The sequence below is a fragment of the Rhyacophila brunnea genome, unplaced genomic scaffold, assembly GCF_057557595.1.
Source record: "Rhyacophila brunnea isolate RB1 unplaced genomic scaffold, BYU_Rbru_1.0 scaffold_84, whole genome shotgun sequence".
Taxonomy (NCBI): domain Eukaryota; kingdom Metazoa; phylum Arthropoda; class Insecta; order Trichoptera; family Rhyacophilidae; genus Rhyacophila; species Rhyacophila brunnea.
The window spans coordinates 822,063-844,732 of NW_028233355.1; the positions used below are offsets into that span (position 1 = coordinate 822,063).

General features: G+C 26.5%; 1 protein-coding gene across 1 annotated transcript; it reads right to left on the minus strand.

Annotated features, from left to right (window-relative positions):
* Positions 1–11,479: 11,479 nt before the first annotated feature.
* On the minus strand, positions 11,480–15,103 carry LOC147063785 (exosome RNA helicase MTR4-like). The gene is made up of 3 exons (XM_085959313.1): positions 14,505–15,103; positions 13,381–14,120; positions 11,480–12,081 (listed from the first exon to the last, which is right to left on the minus strand). The coding sequence occupies exons 1-3, from the start codon at positions 15,101–15,103 to the stop codon at positions 11,480–11,482; spliced, it is 1,941 nt and encodes a 646-aa protein (XP_085815439.1).
* Between the last annotated feature and the right edge of the window lie 7,567 nt (positions 15,104–22,670).

A 22,670-nucleotide genomic window follows, 5' to 3' on the forward strand; every position in this document is an offset into this window, starting at 1 on the left:
ATTATTTAAATGTTAACTATATGCAATTTTATTACTATAGTAGTTGAATTTAGTTTCTCTGATAAAATTATGAAATTTCCAATCCGATTTGCTTTAAAATATATAAAATTTGCAGTATTATTCTATCTACTTACTTACGGTAGAAATTTATCGATTAGAATGAAAGCTTCGTTAGTTAGGATCCTTTATGACTTTACTATTATACACAATTACAAATAGTTACATTCTTAACCCTTAATATACAAAAAGGAAGTTTATATGATCATTCTGTGGAAATAATAATTTTTGATTCCATTATATTTTCTTGATTCTTGATGATTACTTTTTTTTATTTCCCAAGAATGTTCTGCCCTTTTATTAATTATATATATTGTTTTGGAATTCATTTACCTTTTATCTAATTAAAAGGCATTTTCTAAAATATTAAAACGAAATTATTTTGAAAATCCGATTTCTATTTTATCGTGGCAAAAAATATTTTCTATATAAAATACTAATTGAAGATGAAATTCCAGTGTTAAATCAATATATATTAAACATAAAAAAATTCTTCACAACTTATCTACAGCAATAAATATTTTTGTAAACTTTAAAGTATCACGCGACGAAATTTCAAACAACATGTTCATTAACCTTATTAAAAAATTATAAAATATTTGAATATATTTAAATAGGAAATCGATGTTTGATGATTTATTTAAAAATTTTAAATTTCTGAAAATATGCACAATAAGACTTTAATGACGACATAGATTTGAACTATTAGATTCACAATCTTTAATGATATAAGTAAAACTTAAAATTCGATATTCTACTTATTTTGTATGATTAATAAATTTGTGTGTTATTAATTAACAAATACATTAAACCGATTTAAATTCGTCTTATAGTTCTTGGATTTAGGTTAGATTATCATTGTATTTTATAAAAATTTCGCTTAGATATTTATTTATTGTAAAATTTCTGGCATGCGAATGCGTATTATATTAAAAATAAATTTTATGTATTTTGTTAATCTAACTTGCTTCTTTTGGTTTTAATGATTATAAAATTTTATAGCTCGTTATATTTAAGAATTCTATTTCGAGATAATACAATTTTCTGTAAATTACATATAAAATTAATTTGCCATTTCAACGTAAAATTTATGAATTATAAAAAGTAAATAATTATATAAATAAGTGTAATTTAGATAAAAAATAAAATTAAATGGCGATACATAATCATGATTTAAATGTAAATAACAGACAAGGTGAATTAGAAGAAAAAAATGGTTTTTTATCGAGGCATATAAATATTGATATGGCTCATTGTGTAAGTATATTCTTGAATGTCTTAATTTTTAGCTCTTTGGGACTTATTTTATTTCTTTTTTCTTGCACCTTTTGTAATTTTTTTACAATTATGAGTATTGAAAAAAAACCAACGAATCTATATGCACAAAAATCTCTTTTTACCTTCAATTATTTCACTTTTTTTTTTGTTATTATTATGGTAATTTATACTATAAAACGAATTGAAAAATGCAATTTTCGCAGTCTGATGCATAAATATTTTTTATTTATGCGTTTGTTGTTATTATTGACTATTCTTATTACACTGAACTTAATTGTAGGAATTTTATCAGAAACAAGCGTGCTTTATGTTCTATTTTGCTCGTAAGATTTTCGATTAAAATGAATTTAAAAAGCATGAAACTGCTATAAGCAGCCTTTTATTAAATTTATTTATAAATTATGTTTTTCTCTTTTCTCTTTATAACACAAAAAAACACTTTAATATTTTTTGCCGTGCCCGATACTTTATTTTTTCTGCAATTGTTGTTCAAGTAACTGCGCACACTACTTTCAAAAAAAAGTCTAATGTAATATATATATAATAATTATATATATTTTTTTGTGTGTTTTTTTTAACCAACAGTCAGTGCGTAAAAATATATTTGTCGATTTTCTTTTTTTAACATCGATTATCTAGCTCAATAAAATGATTTTATATGTAAAATCAGGTAAAATAGTCGATAATAAATGCATAAAGATTATAAATTGTCTGTTATATTATAAATCTTAGATGAGCAGAATTATCTTTATATTATCCCATGCAGCATTTTGGTGCCGTATTTAAGACTTTGAGTAATTTAAGTAAGTGCAGAATCCCGGTTTACTACATAATTGACAATGCAGTTACTTTCAAGAGGATTTAATTTCGTTTAATTTTTATTAACCCATATTTCGTTTATTAATCGAAATTAAAAAATACGTATTTTGTTAATTTATTGTTTTTTTGTCTAATAAAATGGAAAAAATACAAATATAAATTTTATTAATCCTGGCTTTGTTCTCTATCAAATTGTTGAAATCTATGAAATCTTTTTTTGCGTAAAATACAGATAACATAACATTTACATTTCAAATTAGTCAATTTAAACAGATATATCACATTAAACACACCAAGAAATCAATTTAAATTTTTTTAATGAAATTCACAACTACCGTAGAAAAAAAGTGTTTAAAAAAAATATAATAATACTTTTAATTAGTGTTTTTCGTAAAAAAATTCATGATTTAATCTTAAAAAGGGTTGAGTTTTCTTTAAAATGATTATTTTTAATAATTGGTATTTTGTTAATATAAATGCCCCCAGTCATCACAAAAAAATATTATTGACCAGGTTGAGATATCAAGTCTGTAAAGTGACAAAAAAATGTGTGAAGTCAACTGGAACTTTTATATATTTAACTTAATTTTATAAATATTTTAGTAGAGTTTTATGAGATTGAACTCTATTGTAAATTAATAGATAATCGTGAAAATTCCTTTTAAATACAAAGAAAACATGTTTAAAAAGTAATTTATAGTTACAATATAGCATCAAATATGAGTGCTATAAGGGCTCAAAGAAACTATATATCTGCCGGGAAAATATTGTAAAGATTTGAAAAAAAATGATAATTCTATTTTTCAATAGTATATCAAAAAATCTCTAAATATATTTATATCATATCGATATAAAGACTTTAATCACCTTTTCATGAAATAAATAACTTATTTAACAAGCCAAAAGGGTACTATAATGCAAAAAAATAACAAAAATTTGCAAAAAACAATTACATACAAAATTTTATTTTTTTGTATGATATTTATAAACTTAGCATCCAAATCCTACTATTTATTATATTTTTAGATTTGTAACGTCGGTAATAATATATTTTAAATTTTATACCTTTTAGATAATATCGGTATTTTGGATTTTCTTGGTTTATTATAATTATTTACGCGGTATTATTTTGTATTTTAGAAATTCTGTACTTACTATAATTCATTTGATTTTTTTTAATTTCCATTTAGCTTATAGATAATGCAATAAAAGCCTCGATATATTTCATGTGAACATCCAATAGTCGGAAAATTGTTTTTACCACTACGTCAAGCGAAAAATTTGCGCAAACAATTCCTTTATTCAAGAAAATCATTTTTTTTGGAAAATTTTGTTCGTTCATGGTATTATCAATTTACTAAATATAATAAAAGAAATTAGATGAATAGAAAATTCCCACCATTTCATAGCTAAAATATATATGAAGATCCATGTAAATCCAAATTAAAAATTTGAATTTTATTTTCTTAGATTATTATGAGAAAAGAGATAATCTAAATTATGGAGTTAAATCAAAGTATAATAGACCATCGAAGACCATATAAAGACCACCTTTATGATTCTAAATATAGATCGATCATGTACGCGATTTTTTTCGCCGTTTATAAAGGTAAGTTTTTTTTAATAAAAATGTTCTAATATATGAAACGCTTAAAGTTGTGGGTAAAAGATGTATTTAAGCTATTTTTCTATTCGGAAAATATATTTCATAAATTAACGTTCAAAAAAGGTTATAGAATAAATTAAAGAGTCTAATTAAAGTTTTTTTTTGTTTAATTTATGTCAAAAATTGCTTTGGAAATACTATTTAGCAGATAAATCAGAAAAAGTATGGTAAGTACCCTCAAATTGCAAAATTAAATTTTTAAAAGTATGATTATGGGCCAAGCAGCCACAAAATTTATATGTATTCAAAAGATTTATTTTTCCAGCTATAATGATGCCGTTGGTATCTTTGAATATAATTATGAAATATAAATTAAAGTAATATAACAAGCAAATATCCTGCGATAGATACACTTAAATACTTTGGTGAAAAAAAATATCTCATATTCATATATATTATAAGTGATTTTTATTAAAAAAATTATAATTTAAAATATATACATAAAAATGAAATATTGCATAATTGAGAAAACAAAAGAAATCTTTTTTATTTATTTTTGAATTCTCTCGGATATAGAACTCGAAAAAGTATAATAAATCACATATAATGTTTGTATTGCTATAATTTTAACGTCTCATAAACATAAAAAATATATCGGAAATTTCCCTTAATTTATACAGTGCCTTTCAAATCTTTATTTACGATATATCCTACGTATTTTTATATGCTAAATTTTTTGAGTGAATTTTACATTCTAGTGTTATTATAATATCTATTAAATATTATAATTTGCATATTTTTTTATTCTTGATCTAGTACGGTTTTTGTTAGATATCATTTTTATTTTTATTTTTCAATTTATTTATTTATGGGTTAAGTTTCTTTTTATCAATCTTATATATTTAGACGCGGTCAGTCCATTGGGAATATTGGACAACTCCTTAGTGCATCTTTTGACACCTTCTTTTTATCTATATTCATCGACTGCTCTTCTTCTTTTATTTTTCAATAAAACTTATTTTCCTCTATTTAAAAGATCATATCATCCAGAAACTTGAAAAAAATACACGGTAAAAAAATTGACATAAAAATTATTATTGAGTTAACGGAAATTATTGTAATATAAAACGTATGTTAAAAGAAATCAAGAATATTAATTTTGCATTTTATAGTTTTAATATAAGATTAAAAAGATTGATATTATGCTAACCAAAAAAAATCATTAAAATCGGCTTTTGTCTTATAATTAAGTATATATTTATTAAAAAAAACTCAACCACTGAAAATATAAACAAACCACGCTGTAAATTGCCTGATAGTTACTACAAAATCCATTAGTAAGATTAATTAATTCCATATTTAAAAATAGATTCCAAAATAGATGATTTTTTAAATAATATTAAAATCGCATTAATTTTTCTTGCATTATATGACATTGTTTTTCTAATAATTTTTTACTCTTTTTTTCTGCACAAACGCGTAGTTAAAGTGAGAGCCTTTATTTAAATATTGAAAATTATTAAATATTATAAAGTTTAATTATAGATGATTATACCGAGCCAAAAACACCACAAAAAACAGACTCAAAACATGATCCACTAGTATGATAGTCTTATATACGATGAAAATGTCATCTAAAACCATATACTCTGATATGAAAATTTAAATGCCACAATTTGTTCATAAAAAAAACATAATTATTATTTCAAATACTCAAATTAACAACCAAAATCACATGTCCATACCCATATACATAGACGGAAAAACAGAATCTTAGAAAAAAATAACACTTACAAGATTTCAGTTGTTTTATAGGCATATAAAGTGTTTTATTATCGATATAGTTATTTAAAGATTACAAAAGATGATATAATAAATAAAAACCGAATCTAAATAGCGCAATGATATAAAGAAAGAAATATTCAATTATTATATATGGAAAGTGCTTTCTAATTTAGAATTGATTTATTTAATTTAAGATATAATATTTATTTTCCCTAATCTTTTGGTCGAATCACACTTCTACCATTTACATTCGCTAAAGAATATACCTCTTTTCTCGATCTTTGTTGGATAAAATTAACATTCCTAGTTTATTTGTTATCAAGTTTCTCATGTACAATAAATTAAATTTTCTAAGATTCAAACCCGCCTTACAAAATAATTTTACATTTGAATTTTAATTCTATTTATTTTAAGGGTAAATTGGTTAAATCATAACGTGATTATTATCAGATAAAATTATATAATGGCTTATTAGTATAATAATGAAGAATAAATATAAATGTACGCTTAGCAATAAGATATACAATTATATTTTATCGATCTACTTAATTTACGAATTTTTTCGTTTCTATTTTTTTAAAAAAACAAGTACAAAAACCATATGAAAACATCGGTAATTTACCGTAAATTTTTTGTTTATAATCTTAAGGAATTATGGAAAGTCGATTATATAAATAATTTCCGATTTTTTCAAACGAGAAATCAAACGCATGTTAAATTTTCTAGAAATTAAGTGAATAAAAAACTTCTATAGGGGTTTGTAATTATAATAAACGCTTATTATCGAAAATCAGTGCGTTAAATGAAAATTCACGCGTATTATCATATAAAAAATCATGGTTAATAAGTTTAACTATAATAAAACCTTTTCAAGGTAATTCAGTTTTTTCACTACATTTGCTGTGAATAAACGAAAGATATATATTTTTATCTATTTTTGTATATTTGTGAAGCTCTAAATTATTGAATATATCACTATTATGATTTTTTAATTTCATCATCATATATATTATGATTTTGAGTTGTAATGGGAGTTGGGCACGGCTATATTCAATGATCCCACAAATTGAATGTAATATTGATTAGTAATCGAATAGGTATCGCGCAAACTTTCATCGAGTTCACAAAATACATCAGATCACTTTTAAACTAATCATATGGCAGAGGCCAATATTCCACAATTTCAATAAATTGAAGTTTCTTATTTATTTTAGAGCTAATTATTCGCTAATATTTTGGTTTTTGTTCTCAAGCACACTTGCTTTATCTCTCGTACACACAGTGTATTAATACTTTCCATCATTTTCTCCTTACAGAAGTCTTATTCAATACCTCTCCTCCGTTCAAGAATTGTTAATTCAATTATTTTTCACAATCCCAAAGTTTGTATGCATTCCTCAATCTGATTATTTACTTGATTTTTTTCAAATAATTTTGATGATATTGTGCCACCACATCGTCCCAAGTTATAACATATGGAATAATTTTTGTCTTGCACTTGTATATTAATGACAGCTCGATGCTAGCAGATCATAATAACACAATTTTTCGATTTCAAGTATGTTATTGTTTTCGATACTGGTCATACCAATTTCTGTGAGGGCATTTGTTTTTCTTTTTATGATATAATGATATTTTAAAATAAATTGAATTTAATTAAAGTCAAGTTAATATAAAAAAAATATAAAATTTTGTTTATACAAGTGCAAGACAAAAATTATCCCATATGTTATAACATGACATGGTGACGCGATATCATAAAAGGTACCAGAAGGAACTAGATGTCACGAATCGGGTTTCGGCATATATATAAACCTTGGGATATTAAGAAAAACCCTTGAATTAATAGGTCTCGAAAGAAGGTGGGATATTGAAGAAGACTTTAGAGAGTATAAGATAGCCGAAAGTATAAATATGCTGTGCGCACAGAGAATCAAGCAAGCTTTACTTAAGAACAAAAACAAAATTACATCTATAAATTTGGCGCATAAATTTATTTTTATAATGTTTTATTTAATTATTGAAATAATATATGACATGAATATAATATTTATAAAAATAAATGTGAATTTATTCTCGAATTTTAGTTAAGTCAAGTAAAGCTTTATACACTTTACTTTTATTTCGATCAAAAGCATTAATACCTTTAACCATTCGTCTCTAAGTTTCTCTCTTACACCTTTCTCTTTTTTAAAACAGTAATTGAGCGTGTTGTTGCACGACTCAAAATTTTGAGCATGAACTAAAGAATCTGGATTAACAAAATTATACTTACGTGTGATCCTATAGTTTTCATGTCATTTGATGAAATATCATTAAAGCCTTTCATTTATCTGTATACATTACTGAACCTTTTTAGACAACTCTCTTAATGTCATTTATTAGAGTAGCTTTATTTCTATTCGGACCAACAGCTGCAAATTCTTTGATAGACAATTTGTTTGTTTCTATAATTCTCGAGAACTATGTATGCTCTATTGGGTGCCTTCCTCGATGTGACTTAACCTTTATGTTAAACATCGGCTTGAATAATGCGTCCAAACCGTCCTTTTTCAATATATTAATGCTATCAGCTTTGTTATCAGTTTCTTAACTCCACTTATTAAAATGCTGGCGAAACTTTGAACAAACCAATACCTTCTCATATAGTTCATTGTGGGTGGATTTTGAGATCATAGATCAGAGATTTTAGAAATTTCGTGATGTTAATTTATAAAATCTCCCGCCCATGTATCTTTTATAACAGATATCTGGTCGTGTATTTATCTTTTGTAGTTTTAAAGCCATTGGTAAATTTAGTTGTGTACAATAACCACAAAACTATATTCTTGCAGTTCTTATTGCTGCATTAAGAAACTACTCAGATTTTCGTTTCTGATGTTTGATTAATTAAAAATGTAGCATTTTTTATGGGTTGCTAAATTCATTTTAAATATAATAGACCAATCCCCCAAGCTGACGTGAGGGGTTTGTCATAGATTCAAATTTTATTTTAGCCAATAAAAGAGTATCTAATCCCGAATTAAAGCGTAAATACCAAAAAATTACATATACAAAATAATTCATTATAATTTAATTGAAAATTAACAACTTACACTACAATATTTTAATTACATATGGAATAATATGGGGAAAGACAGATTAAAAAATTATGATCAATTAAATAGAAAATATTGAAATTATTGAAATGGATTCATTAGCATAAATTTTATTTTTTATACTTGATTCAATACTGGATACTTTATTGTGTTGATATTGGCGATATAGTAATCACGAAGAAGATCAAAAAAGGTTCTTAAAAAAATTATGTTATCTTAAGAACATCTAGCATCTTTAAATGTATAAAACCCATAATTTTTTTTATTGATCCACGGAGAAACCTTTCATAAACATGTATTTACTGTTCAAGTTACATTTTAAAACAGGCAAAGTTCTTTTTAATGTACAAAACTTAAAATATATCACATACATTTGTTTTTTATACTATAATTTTACATTTAACTGTTTTTTCTTATATAATGACCATAGATTACATAAAAAATATTGGAAATATGATAGCTTCAAAAAAATAAGACCTAGATTTGCGCACTAAATACCAATTTCAAAATTGATTTAAATTATTCCTTTGCAAATTTTTATATATTGTTTATAGCATTATTGTTTATGCGGGGAACCGAAAAGCCTGATTATTGAATTTGTTAGACTGACTATAGAATATAAACGATTTTTTAGAATTAAGTAATAGTTTTGAACCGATAACCCACATACTTTCAGCACCTTTAAATAGTGAAATATAAATTATTTGATTTAAAATGTGAGAATTTACAGGGCTCGAGGCTCAAACATATGTTTTTTTTTCGAAAATTGAATTTTAGGACAGTTTGTAAAAAAAGTGTTTAAAATAATCTTTATTCTTTGATACTTACAATATCAAACATCAGAAAACAGATATTTTGTAAAAAAAGGATTTTATAGCTAAACCTAATTTATATTTATTTATAATGCCATTTTGTTGATAAACTTGAAATTTAAATATGTTAATGGTTCATTAACTTCTTTACATGGTCTAGGGGTATAATTTAGAGTTTTTTTAAAAAGTTAGTTTATATTTTATATTTTGTCATCATATTTTTTGATAAAAATAAGGGTAAAATTGGTTAATCAGCAGAAAAATCCTTAATAGCAAGTTTATTTTTTTCCACTTTAAAAACGTATACCACATGTTCAGACGGATCGGAAACAGGTAGAAGGTTTTAAATTTGCAATTTAAAGGGGTTTGGCGATGTTAAACGAATATCATCTATGATTCAAAATTAGTAGAAATCAAAAAAATGTAAATAGTCACAATGAAGACGAGAAAAGGTTTTTTCTGTTTTTAATTTGCAATTTAAAGGGTTTGGCGATGTTAAACGAATAGTATATATGATTAGAAATCAAAAAAATGTAAATAGTCACAATGAAGACGAGAAAAGGTTTTTTCTGTTTTTTATTTGCAATGAAGAAAATGGTTTTACCGTTGTTAAACGAATAGTATATATGATTAGAAATCAGTAGAAATGAAAATAGCCACAATGAAGACGAGAAAGGGTTTTTTCTGGTTTTAATTTGCAATGAAGAAAATGGTTTTACCGTTGTTAAACGAATAGTATATATGATTCGAAATCAGTAGAAATGAAAATAGCCACAATGAAGACGAGAAGAGGTTTTTTCTGTTTTTAATTTGCGAAAGAGCCATGTAGATTGACGCAAAAAAGCACAAAATTCCGTTTTATTTAAAAATTCTATCAGCGATATTCTTGATATTATATGCTAATATTAAAAAGAAAAATATTATAGTACCTTGGAGATTAATCGTGGACTCATTATGTGGTTAAATGGGATAAGACAAAGTTAGGTATATGATAAGAATATAGATGAAAAAATTTGGATAGTTTTTAGACCCTTAGTATCGCTGAAAGATGGAAATATGTGTGAATTGTTACAGCATGTCAAATCAAAAAAAATATTATACATTAATTGTCATTTTGAAGAAATATGTATATATAGAGACTTGATAATTTATTCGTATGGCACAAAAGATGTAATCTGGGGAAATAATATCGCTAATTTTCTGAAGTAAATCTATTGATTTAAAAAAAATATGTCAATTTAATGCGACAGAAAGAAACCGGGATGTAATTTTCAAATTAGTTTTAATCATATTCAAAACAAATGAATACATTTTGTCTGTTTTTAATAAGACATATAAAAAATCTAATGCAATCATTTGGATGTTTAATAAAATTTTCATTATATATTATGGAATATTCTTAGATTTCCATATAAATACTTAACATACTGAATTTTGATTTTATATATAGTTTTAAAACAGGTTAAATTTACTATTACCAATTTTTGATTTATATTTTTAGATATGTATGTTAAAAAAAATAAATTAAAACCGATATAAAATTATCAAACGGCAGAAATGATATTTTTATAGATATTACAAAAAAAAACAGCAGCACTCTCATATAAATTAGTGTGACAAGTATTGAAAACGAAAAATTGAGAAAGTATGATCTGCTGGCATCCGAGCTGTCATTAAAATACGAGTCCAAAACAAAAATCAATCCATGTTTTATAGCTTAGAACAGGGTGATAACACAATATCATATAAGGCATCATAAAGAACACGACTAAATAATCAGATTGAGACATACATACAATCTTGGAATTGTGAAAAATTCTTGAATTAATGAGTCTTGTGCGGAAGAGATGTATTAAATAAGATTTTAGGGTGGACAAGATGATGGAAAGTATTAATACACTGTGTGTAGGAGAGATAAAGTAAGTTGTGCTTGAGAACAAAAATTAAAATTATAATGAATTATTTTGCCTATGAAAAAATAAATATTTATATAAAATATAAAATTCTGATTTAATTTATATATTTTAGATATATAGAGATGCAGCAAAGACTATATCTCTTTTAATTTTAGTGATTCCCAGTGCAAACATATTTTCAAGTTCATTATTTCCGATTTCTCTAGCCGCATTACCCATCTGTTTCAATAGTTCTTCAAGTCTACGCAGAGCCCTAACAATACTTCCCTCGAACACTGATGTTTTGGAGCATATTTCGACAAACGAATGACCTTTTACCCACATCTCGACTATATCCATAATCTCATATGAAAACCTTTTGGCGTATGTTTGAGAGCATGTTTCTATTCCACATTCATTCATTGTTGCGCATATCTTATTGATTGTTTTAGTAATAATTTCGTAATTTTTTTTATTTGTTTCAGAGAGTGTTGATTCGTTGTCCCATTCAGGAAATATGAGGCAAGATAATACTGGTAGGATTTCTTCTAGCTTTAAGTACGTGAAATCACCATTGAATAGCATCTCAGTGAGAATTAGTTCATCTCCTGTTGAAAGTTCGCACGCTACTTTTCCCTTTATGAGAATCGTTGTTGGTGAGCAATATTGGAGTCGTCTTAGGACTTGAATCATTTTTTTGCATTCTTCGAGGTGGTATATTTTGTTTAGTTCTGTTAGGTTTGATATGTTTTTGGTGTAGGATTCTATGAAGATATTTTCCCTGAATATTTTTTTTAAACTATTCCTGATGTCATATTGATTGTTATTTACAATGTTAATGGCTCTATTATTCATGTAAATATCATTGTTATTTCTTTTTTTTGTATCATTTGTTTCATACACACTATTATTGTTTGTACTATTTGTATTGATACTATTTATAGTGCTATTATTATCAATATCATTATGATTTATGAGTGTAGTATATACACCAGTATCACAAACAGCCTTATTTTTAATAAATTCTAGTTCAATTTCGTTTTCATCAACACATTTATCAGAAACACATTCAATATCAAATTTATTACCACAAAAAAAGCAAGAATCTCTTTCAATATGATCTAGAACACACAATTTGATGCATTCAAGCACAGAATCGATGTAAATGATCTCTTCCTCATTTCCACTATCATTAATTTCAATAACCGGCAAATTTCCTTTGATTGCTCTAGAAAGGGAATACATGTTTTTTACCCTCAAATCGTAGATTTTATCGATTTGATGAATAGAAATTTTTTTAGAGTGCTGAGCTCTTTCATTGTTTATAGTAAACCCGACTAATACATCATTTTTCGTTTTGTTTTTTAATAAACAGTTTTTCAATGTTATGAAACTACCCTTTCGAGGGATGAATATGTCGACAATTCTTCCTTGTTCGAGATACTTTTCAATATTGGTGTTTTTTAGTCTGTTTCGGCGAATTCTTAATGTTTCGTAGCCTAGAAGAATGTTGTGAATGGTGAGTGGTGACATTTTATTTCGAGGAATTGATGATATTGTGTTTTTTAGATTCGGAGATACTATCTTTATGTTTATTGAATCGTCTAAGTTCAGAAGATACTCCGAGAAAACCATACTACCTGTTATATTGTCGATATTAGATATGCTTAAATGGTTATTTAAGCCATTTAAGTGGACATTGTTGCCTCTTCTTATATTATTGTCTTTCTCCATGTCACTAACAGTATTTATATTCCCCCTTTCATTGTAATTTATGTGGACATTGTTGCCTCTTCTTATATTATTGTCTTTCTCCATGCCACTAACAGTATTTATATTCCCCCTTTCATTGTAATCTATATCAAGACCATCGTTTCTACAACTACCCACTTCCAGACTATTATTGTTAAAATTACTAATACACCCATTATTACTGCTGTTATATGTACCATTCCTTTCCCTATGTATCTGATCTATTATTTTCTTCATTTCAATAACCTTTGCACCAATCTGTTCTCGACCTCTTTTACTCTGATAATGAAAAAAAGATCTTTCCATAAGATACAAAGTATCCAAACCTTCAACTCTCATAAGATTTAGTATCATATTGTACGAAAGCCTGAATGCTGAACATAGTCTATCAGCCTGTCCACTAAATAGCACCGTAGCCTTTTTAAGACTAACAGCCTCGCCAACCATAGCAACAACAACCCCTTTAGTGTCGATACCTCTTCTTCCAGCTCTTCCACTCATCTGAATATACTCACCAGAACTAAGCATTCGTCTTTCAACACCATCGAACTTCGTAATACTCGTAAAAATAACACTCTTGGCGGGCATATTAATTCCAATACTAAATGTCTCGGTGGCAAAAAGAATTTTTATAAGACCTACTTGAAAAAGTATTTCAACAGTTTCTTTTATTATTGGAAGAAGACCGGCGTGATGGATTCCGACACCACGACTGAGTATAGGTATTATATTTTGTATTAAGGGAAGTGTTTTGTCTTCGTCACATAAATTTTTGATACAATTTTGAAATATTGTTGTACTTTTTTCTTTTTCGTCGGGCGTTAATAAATCAGATTCTATTGATAGTGCATACTTTTCACATTCTTTGCGAGAGAATGAAAATACTATGACAGGTAGAAGCTTTTCCTGAATTATTATCGAAACCACGTTTTTTACATCACTTTCCTCTATTCGAAACTTTCCTGTTATTCCTTTCATTGCATGGATAAAGTTGTCCTTATCAAAAAATGTTGTTTTTCTCCAAACATCCAATGCTTTCACATTTCCCTCTGAAACCATACTTTCACCTCTATTTATAGCTGAAATTTCAATTATACTATTCTCGACATCAACTTTTTCTGGATTAACACCTCTCATGTCTATATTATCATTTATGGTCATATCAGCATTGCTTATATTATTATTGATCTCAGTTGTTAATTTACTTTGATTGACAGATAGATTGTTATTTTTTATTATAGCTTTATCCTCTTCAAGGGTTATATCATCAACACTAATTTCTTCGGAAGAAGCCTTATATTTCTTAACGCCATTTTTCACATTATCAACTTTTACACTATAATTTATTTTATTTTCTTTTTTCAAACTGTTTTTAACATCCTCATCAGACTCCTTATTATACAAAATCTTAAACAACTCATCCCTATTCTTAGCTGCAATATAATGTTCCAAGGGCGTCGGCCTCTTCTCAGTATAAATAACATGGACAACCCCCTTCGAAATCTCACAAACCCATTCAGCAAACTCAACTGCATTAGGAACAGTAGCAGACAAAAAAATAAACCGAAAATGTATAGGTGCAAGAATAATACACTCTTCCCAAACAACACCCCTCTCCTTCTCTTTTAAATAATGTATCTCATCAAATATAACATAATGAACCTCTCTAAGTATTGTACTTCCCTTATATAACATGTTCCGTAATATCTCGGTAGTCATAACTAAAACACTCGCATTAGGATTGTGGGTAGTGTCTCCTGTAATTATTCCAACATTTTCATCACCATGCACACGACTCAACTCTCTATACTTTTGGTTACTTAGTGCTTTTATTGGTGATGTGTATATACATCGCTGCTCATTCTTTAATGAGGTCGCAATGGCATATTCGGCAACTACAGTTTTGCCGGCTGAAGTGTGGGCTGACACAAGTACGTTTTCATCTCGCTCAATCGCCGATAGAGCCAGCTTTTGAAATGTATCAAGTTCAAAGTCATACATCTTGTTTGGATAATTTTGATTGACTTTTAGTGGTTGGTATGTTATGGAATCTTCAAACGGAACTACGGATTCGTGGCGCGTTCGGTCAAGAATAAATGTGTCTAGTATTACCGTTTTCTTCGGTTCATTGTTGATTGTTATGTCTGCAATAACTGGAACTGCTACTAAATCATCGAAAACTGAAAATGTATCATCTAACATTGAATATGGGTATTACAATAATTTAAACTAAATACTCATTAGAAAATTTTCACAAGATGGGAAAATATAATTGTTCAATATTTTTTAAAATAGATACGTCAATTGATAGCTTCTAGAATATAGTGTTCTACAATTATTAATTTGAAAAAAATCAAATCAGTGCATAATTAATTGACATTGTATTATAGGATACAGGAACATTCAAAAACTTTTTGCATTTAATAAATAAATTTTACTATAGTACAATTGTAGTTTATCTCTGATAAATTGGTTTAAATGAAATTTTAAATACTAAATTTTATATATAATACACTCAGCATGTCACAAACCATGAATGATTGTTTTAAATAGGTCATAAAATATCTTATATTTAGGGCACAATCAATCCTATTTTATATAAAAAATTGAAAAGTTAGAGATAAATAATTCCTAGGTTCTTTATAAATTTCGATAAAAATTATTTACTAGAAAACACACCAGATTTTTGAAAAGCTTAAGGTTAAAATTTATTATAATTTGCAGCTCGGTAATACGAATTCCCTTAAAAATTATGATATATTTACATTCATTTATTACTTTTAATTCATGGTGTCTTGATAACTATTTTTATGTCTTCATAACCATCAATCATACTATATTTGTGTATCTTCATAAACATTAATAAGATATTTATATTGCCTTCATAACAACTAATCACACTAAATTTACAGTGTATTCATAACCATTAATCATACTAAATTTGTCGTATCTTCATACTATTTATTACTTTATTTATATTGCCTTCATAACCACTAATCACACTAAATTTGTGGTGTCTTCATAAACATTAATAACATATATTATTTGATTGTTGTATATTTCAAACAAAAAATAGAATAATCATACACTGATATTATATGTTTCTTATATAAATCTGAATTTTCATGATCTTACAAATATTGGCTTATTTTTTCTCTATTTCTTTAACGACTTTTAAATTGAAAATTTCCTTTATTTATGATTATGATAAATATCTTTTTTTTATAGTTTAATTTTGGTATTGAAATCATAGATTTTCTCTTCAAAAATTACCTGATTGATTTCCCATCAACAGATAATATCTGTATCTACTCTCTCAATATGATTAAGGTATAATTTATTTATTCTAGTGCTAAATTATTCGTTATACTTTTAGTTTTTCTTCTCAAGCACAACTTGCTCAATCTCTTGTGAGTACAGCATATTAATACTTTCAGCTATTTTCTCCACTCTGAAGTCTTATTCAATACCCATTCTCCGTTCAAGAATTATTAATTCAATGATTTTTTACAATTCTAAGGTTTGTATATATGCTTTAATATGATTAAGATATAGTAAATTATTTAAATTATGATAGATTAGTGTGTTTCTTCCAAGAATCTATTAAAATAAGATGCATCGATATATAGACAGACTCAACATTATAAATTTTGGGTTCCTGTACATGCTTATAAAATAAATGATTTTATGTATATATGTAAAGCCTCATATAAACAGTCGTTTTTATTATTAACAAGAAAATTAAGGTGGTTAGCTTACTTTAACAAAAATAACCAATTAAAATATACCCAACTCAATAATGTATATTTTTAACTTTATGTTTTATTATTGTGTTTCTAGTCATCTAGGCAATGATGATTTAATCTATGTTTTCAATAATTTGAAACATTAATTCTAATAATTTTAATAAAATCGTTGCAAATATTAATAAAATAACTTAATGTGCCTACATTGACATCTATTAACACACGAGATAATAATAAGCATGCTAGAAAATAAAATTCCACAAAAAAAGTCACACTTTTCACTAAAAACATTGCATAAATTTAGACAAAAATGTTTCATATCATTGAAAATTTTATTGTATGAAACATAGAACGTTTTTAATGGTAAAACTAAGTCTAAAGATCAAAGAGTTTGTTATGAACACCGTAAATCTATTTGTAGATTTCGAAGGTCGTGTATGGAATGTTCTATTTAAGAATTTTACAGCCTTTATTGTAAATGGTAAAAGAAAATATAGTAAACGAAACAGAAATTCATAGGTTTTCAGGCATTAAAATAGATGCTCCCTCGGAAATCTATCAAAGAAGCACAGAGAAACATTACAATGAAAAAAATAAAATCAACAAGATAAGCTTTCAATGCGAAGACCGTGCAAAAGAACATACCAATATTTTAGATAGGCACCAAGATGACATACAAAAAAGAGTAACACGCGAAAATAAACATCTTCAAATGAATAAACTCGATACTGAACATAATGGATCATATAACGAACATAAAGACAATAATAGAGTTAATTTGGCCTCAAAAAACAGCTTGAATGATCAATATGTAAATTTAACTAAAAACAATATGTACCATGGTTGCAATTTTAAAGAAACAGATCACAAAAACGCTTTATTAAACCAAACTTACACGCAAAATCGAGATAAAAGCTTGAAAATAAACATAACAGGAACTTCAGAGAGTAATATGGAAAAAACATCCGCTCTCGGTGAAATTCTTCGAAAATCAATAATAAACAAAAAAATATCTGGTGAAGATGAGGATGTCGAAAAATATGCTTTCCAGGAATTTGAAAACCAAAAAAATCATGAATATGCTTTTCAAGAAACAGTAACAGATAAAATAATCGAAAGCAGATACTTGATTCCCACGAACATGCTATTACAGAGCAATAATCAGAATGAAATTTCTGATATACAAGAACTAAATGGAATTTACCAACCTAAAACAAGTGGAAATGTTTATGATACAGAAAATTATTCTACTAAAAATTCACCAGAAGATGTAAATCCGTTAAAAATTCCAAAAGACAAACCTATGGAAAAGTTTGATCAAAATTATGACCTTAAATATTCGGAATTGTATAACGTTGATCAATTCGGTAAAAGGATTTTTGATGAAAATATGGAAAGAGAAAACATTCCAATTGAGATTTTATTTCAATACAGCAAATATGGAGATAGACACAAATGGCCTAATACTAAGGCAGGAAAGATTGACTACGATCCAACTAATTTTTTTGTAGATGACTTGACGGCAATGTATTTTGATGGATACGAAAAAAACAATACTAATCTTTATAACAGCATATTAACTGGTAATTTAAATGCTATTGAAATACGAAACTGGGCTGGTTCAACATATACATTAAATATAAAAGAGGGAACTATATGTAGTAACAGGGAAAATCTGTTTTCAGAAGTAGAAAGAACTTATATTTATAGAAACAACTGTTTTAAGAGATATCTCGCTGAAAACTTTGGGGATATAATCAATGTAGAAAATTTAATCATAAACGATGATATTGAAGATTTGATTTACAAGGACAATAGTTATCCAGAAAACTGGAATCATGGTATCATAAATGAATATAATATCTGGAAAATATTATCCTCAAGTTTGGATGCAAATATCGTCTCTTTAAATCATCGTTTACATGCTTTTTTTCAAAAAGTAAAAAATCAATTTGACGCAACTGATAGTAGTCATACATGCCACCCGACGATTCCTACGATGAAAGATTCGAATATCGCAAGTAGTACTAATGAAGAAGATTTTAATTCATATATGCAAGATAAAGCAGGCACAAATACCTCTAATAAATATATTGCACATGAAATTGAAGACAATTTTTCGACCAGTGATAGCGAAGAAATAATGGAAGAAGATTCAATAAATAGGTATAATCTTAATATAGAGGAATCTGATTATGCACAAAATTATGAAGAGTTGATTCAGGCTGACATTTTGAATATATATACTGAAGACAGAATTCGCGCTGATTTTTCAAATATATTTAGTGAGGATATAATTAATGCTGACACGCTGAATATATGTCCTAAAAATGAAAATCAACTTGATGTATTAAATGAAGCCACTGAAAAAAAATACATAGATGTGAGATCATCAGTTCAAAAATGTGACAAAAGTTTGGAATTTTGTGATAAACAAAAGATACAGAAAGTGCCAATATTTGACTCAGACAAAGAGGAATCCAATATAAAACTACAATCATTTCAAGAAAGTAAAAATTCTCAAAGTTTCGGTTTTGAGAATATAAACACAACGGATACGAATAATGTGGCTCAAAATGTGGCAAACACAAATAATTATATTGATACAAAATTTGAAACTATGGGGAGTAAATCCAAAGGTGGAATAGTTCGAAGAAAACGCAAAGGTGGTACATTTGCATTTGTAAAGAGTGGTGGTGCTCGATCTTCTCGATTGGAATTTAAAGCTGCTCAAGCAACACATTATTCAGAAAGTTATTTTAGACCACCCGCTACTGTCAATAATGCAGATCAACAAAAAATGATTCAAAGTCAATATAACGATTCTGTTGACTATCTTCCAACTCAAAATAATTATCATTCGAATTCACAATCACAAAATCAGTATTATCGTGTGCCTGAGAATCAAAATTACCAAAATCAATCTGGCTACAACTCTAGTATGTATCCTCAAAACTACACTCAAGAAAGATATTTTAATGGTGAAAGCTATAGAGAACATATCGAAATTCCCAATCAAAGATTTCAAGATGCTGCGCGTAAACGGTTTAATAGAAAATTTGTAAACGAAAAAAGATCAGATTTTAAAAGAAGGCCAATAACATCCGAGCCTGTTTATACAAATACAAATCAAAACACCGTATCGACAAACGAAAACTATTGGGTAAATTATCATGCAGATAATCCAATAAATAATAATCAAGGGCATTCTTACATCGCCAGTCAAAGACAAAGTTGTTATCCAAATATTCAAATTCCAAGTGATAATACTAGTGCCATTAATTCAAAATCTGTATACAATGAAACTTCTGTCAATAACTTTGAAAAAAACATAGGCCAAAATAATTATAATTCAAAAATGAGATATAGGGAATCTTCAGATGAAAATGGTTCTATAAATAATCACTTTAATCATCAACTATTGAATAAAAATACGGCAAACATGCTTAATATGGAATCGAGAGATAAAAGTGACACTAAAAGTAAGTATGTAAATCTCCATAATAAGAGCAACGATAAAATGAATATGTTCGATTTTTTATTTCCGTATGATCAGAATATTGCTAATAATACTGAGGATCCAAGAAGATTTTGAATTCATCGATTTCTGTTATAAAGGAAAGTTTTTCTCTAATAAATATTTATCTTTCGTTCGAATTTTATTGGTTTTAATAAAAATATTAGACAGCTATTTCTATCAAATCTAATTTTATTTTACAAGCACCAAGAACAAAAAAAATCGCTGAACGGTTTTTTAATCTGTAATGTGCCTATATGCGATGAACTGAAAAATTGTCATCTCTGTTTTTATCAAAGAATGCATCCTAGATTTATTAGAAGTGCTTTAAAAGCTTAAAACGATTCACACATATATATTATGCAATACTTTCTTTCCTCCAAATGTATTTGGTATTAATGTATGTGGCAGGCTGTAGTTTAATTTAAATTTCACGAAACCTTAATTAATAATTTAATTGATAAAAAAATACAGTTATAATGATATTTAAAATTAATACTTTTTAATCCTGAAATTCGTCGTGACACACAGCCTCGCAAGATTGAATATGGATTTTAGTATATTTATAATTTTCGAGATAAAATTAACTATTATATAGATTTAGTAAAGTTCCGATTTGATCTAAATTTATTCTAATCAAGTTAATATCAAAAGCCAGAAATTTATATAAATAAAATAAACTTAAGATATTGCAAAGATGTCACGAATGGGTGCAGTACATAATACTCAAGCCATCAAATATATTTACGACAAACAAGACGGCCGTATCACAGCTAGCATAAAACATAAACTAAAAAAATTAAAACATTGAATGTAAAATTTGCATGTTATAAAAAACCATAAAAGATATAATAAATCCATGGTATTTTAGATACCAGCATCATATGAATTTTCGCGATATTTATGGTTTTTAATTGTATCTTTTTCCACAAACAAAATAAGAAATATTTTTTTGACATCTAAATTCGTATTTTAGATTTAAATTTGTGGTTTAGATATAATAAGATCATATAATTATTTATTTCAGACTTCTACAATGGATTAAATATTAAAGTAGAAATCTTTGAATATTTTTATTCATACTAATAAAAAATATTCTTTCGCATGAGTTTGTAGTCTCACATGATTTAAATTTATATGCGAGATTCCATGGCAATAACAAATTTATATCTTATAAGCCGATAAAAAATCTGAAAATTTTTCATTCTCTATTATTATCTTGAAATTTCTCGAAATATGTATTTTTTATCCCTGCAAGCCTCTTTTAAGGCTTCATTTAATCGACCTAGCAGAATAAAATAACCTAAATATGATAATATGCAACTCTATTTTAATTTTATATAGATAATTAATTTTTTAAACATATGATTTAATTTTAAAATGAATTTTATGCCCTATTGCAATTTTAATTTTGAGGGTATTTTATATTGTTGATTTTTCATGCTCATATAATTCATAACTTAAACAAAACATTGTAATTTACCATTAATCCCAGTTTCAACATTATAGGAAATAAGTGTTCCATTTTGATATAATGGTTTTTTTTGAATATATTATATACTAGAATGTTCAGAATTAACCCCATGAAACAAATAAACGCCCATGAAATTTTTATATCGATTCATTATTAATGTAACTATATATTTCAATATATTTAGTAAGAACTTCATAACATTTTTCATTTAAATATAAAAAATGCTCTAATTATAGAAAACCTCGGATAATCACTAATAAAATAGATAATCATCAAAAGCATAAAATCCAGCTTTATTACTCATTAACCTGAACACAATTTTCAATTTGAATAAAACTTAGAATTAATACAAATTAAACGCTTTTAATTCATAGATATTCCTATCGTTCACATGTATTTTTTGCTTTTAAATGGCTTTTTTCTGGTACTATACTACAGGAAGAAAAACTTATCTCGCATAATTTCGAATAAAATATCGAATATATAGGATTTCTCATTGATGAGCTAATTAATTATATCCATTGATTGGAAGAGCGCGTGAATTTAAATACAATAATTGAGTTCGAGTTATATATGCAATTTCATCGAAAAGCATAAAATATATGTAATATAAATAGGGAAAAAACCAAAAAATATTTTATAAAGAAGCAAAGTACATTGAAAAAATCCTAGAAATTATTTGCCAATAATTTTTTTTAGTAGTTAATAAAATGCGCTTGAATTACCATTTTAGTATTAAGATTCTAAACAAAACATACTTACATATTCATTCAGAGTTTTTTTATTCATTTGACACGTGTTGGCAAAGCGCTTTTTTAATTTTTACCAGAA

Coding starts and splice junctions, on each gene's coding strand:
- LOC147063785 (XM_085959313.1), bottom strand. CDS start 15,103: ATGTATGACTTTGAACTTGATACATTTCAAAAGCTGGCTCTATCGGCG. Junction 14,121..14,504: donor GATGAGTTGTTTAAGATTTT/GTATAATAAGGA, acceptor GGATGTTTGGAG/AAAAACAACATTTTTTGATA. Junction 12,082..13,380: donor ATCTTTTTTTCATTATCAGA/GTAAAAGAGGTC, acceptor CAAACCTAACAG/AACTAAACAAAATATACCAC.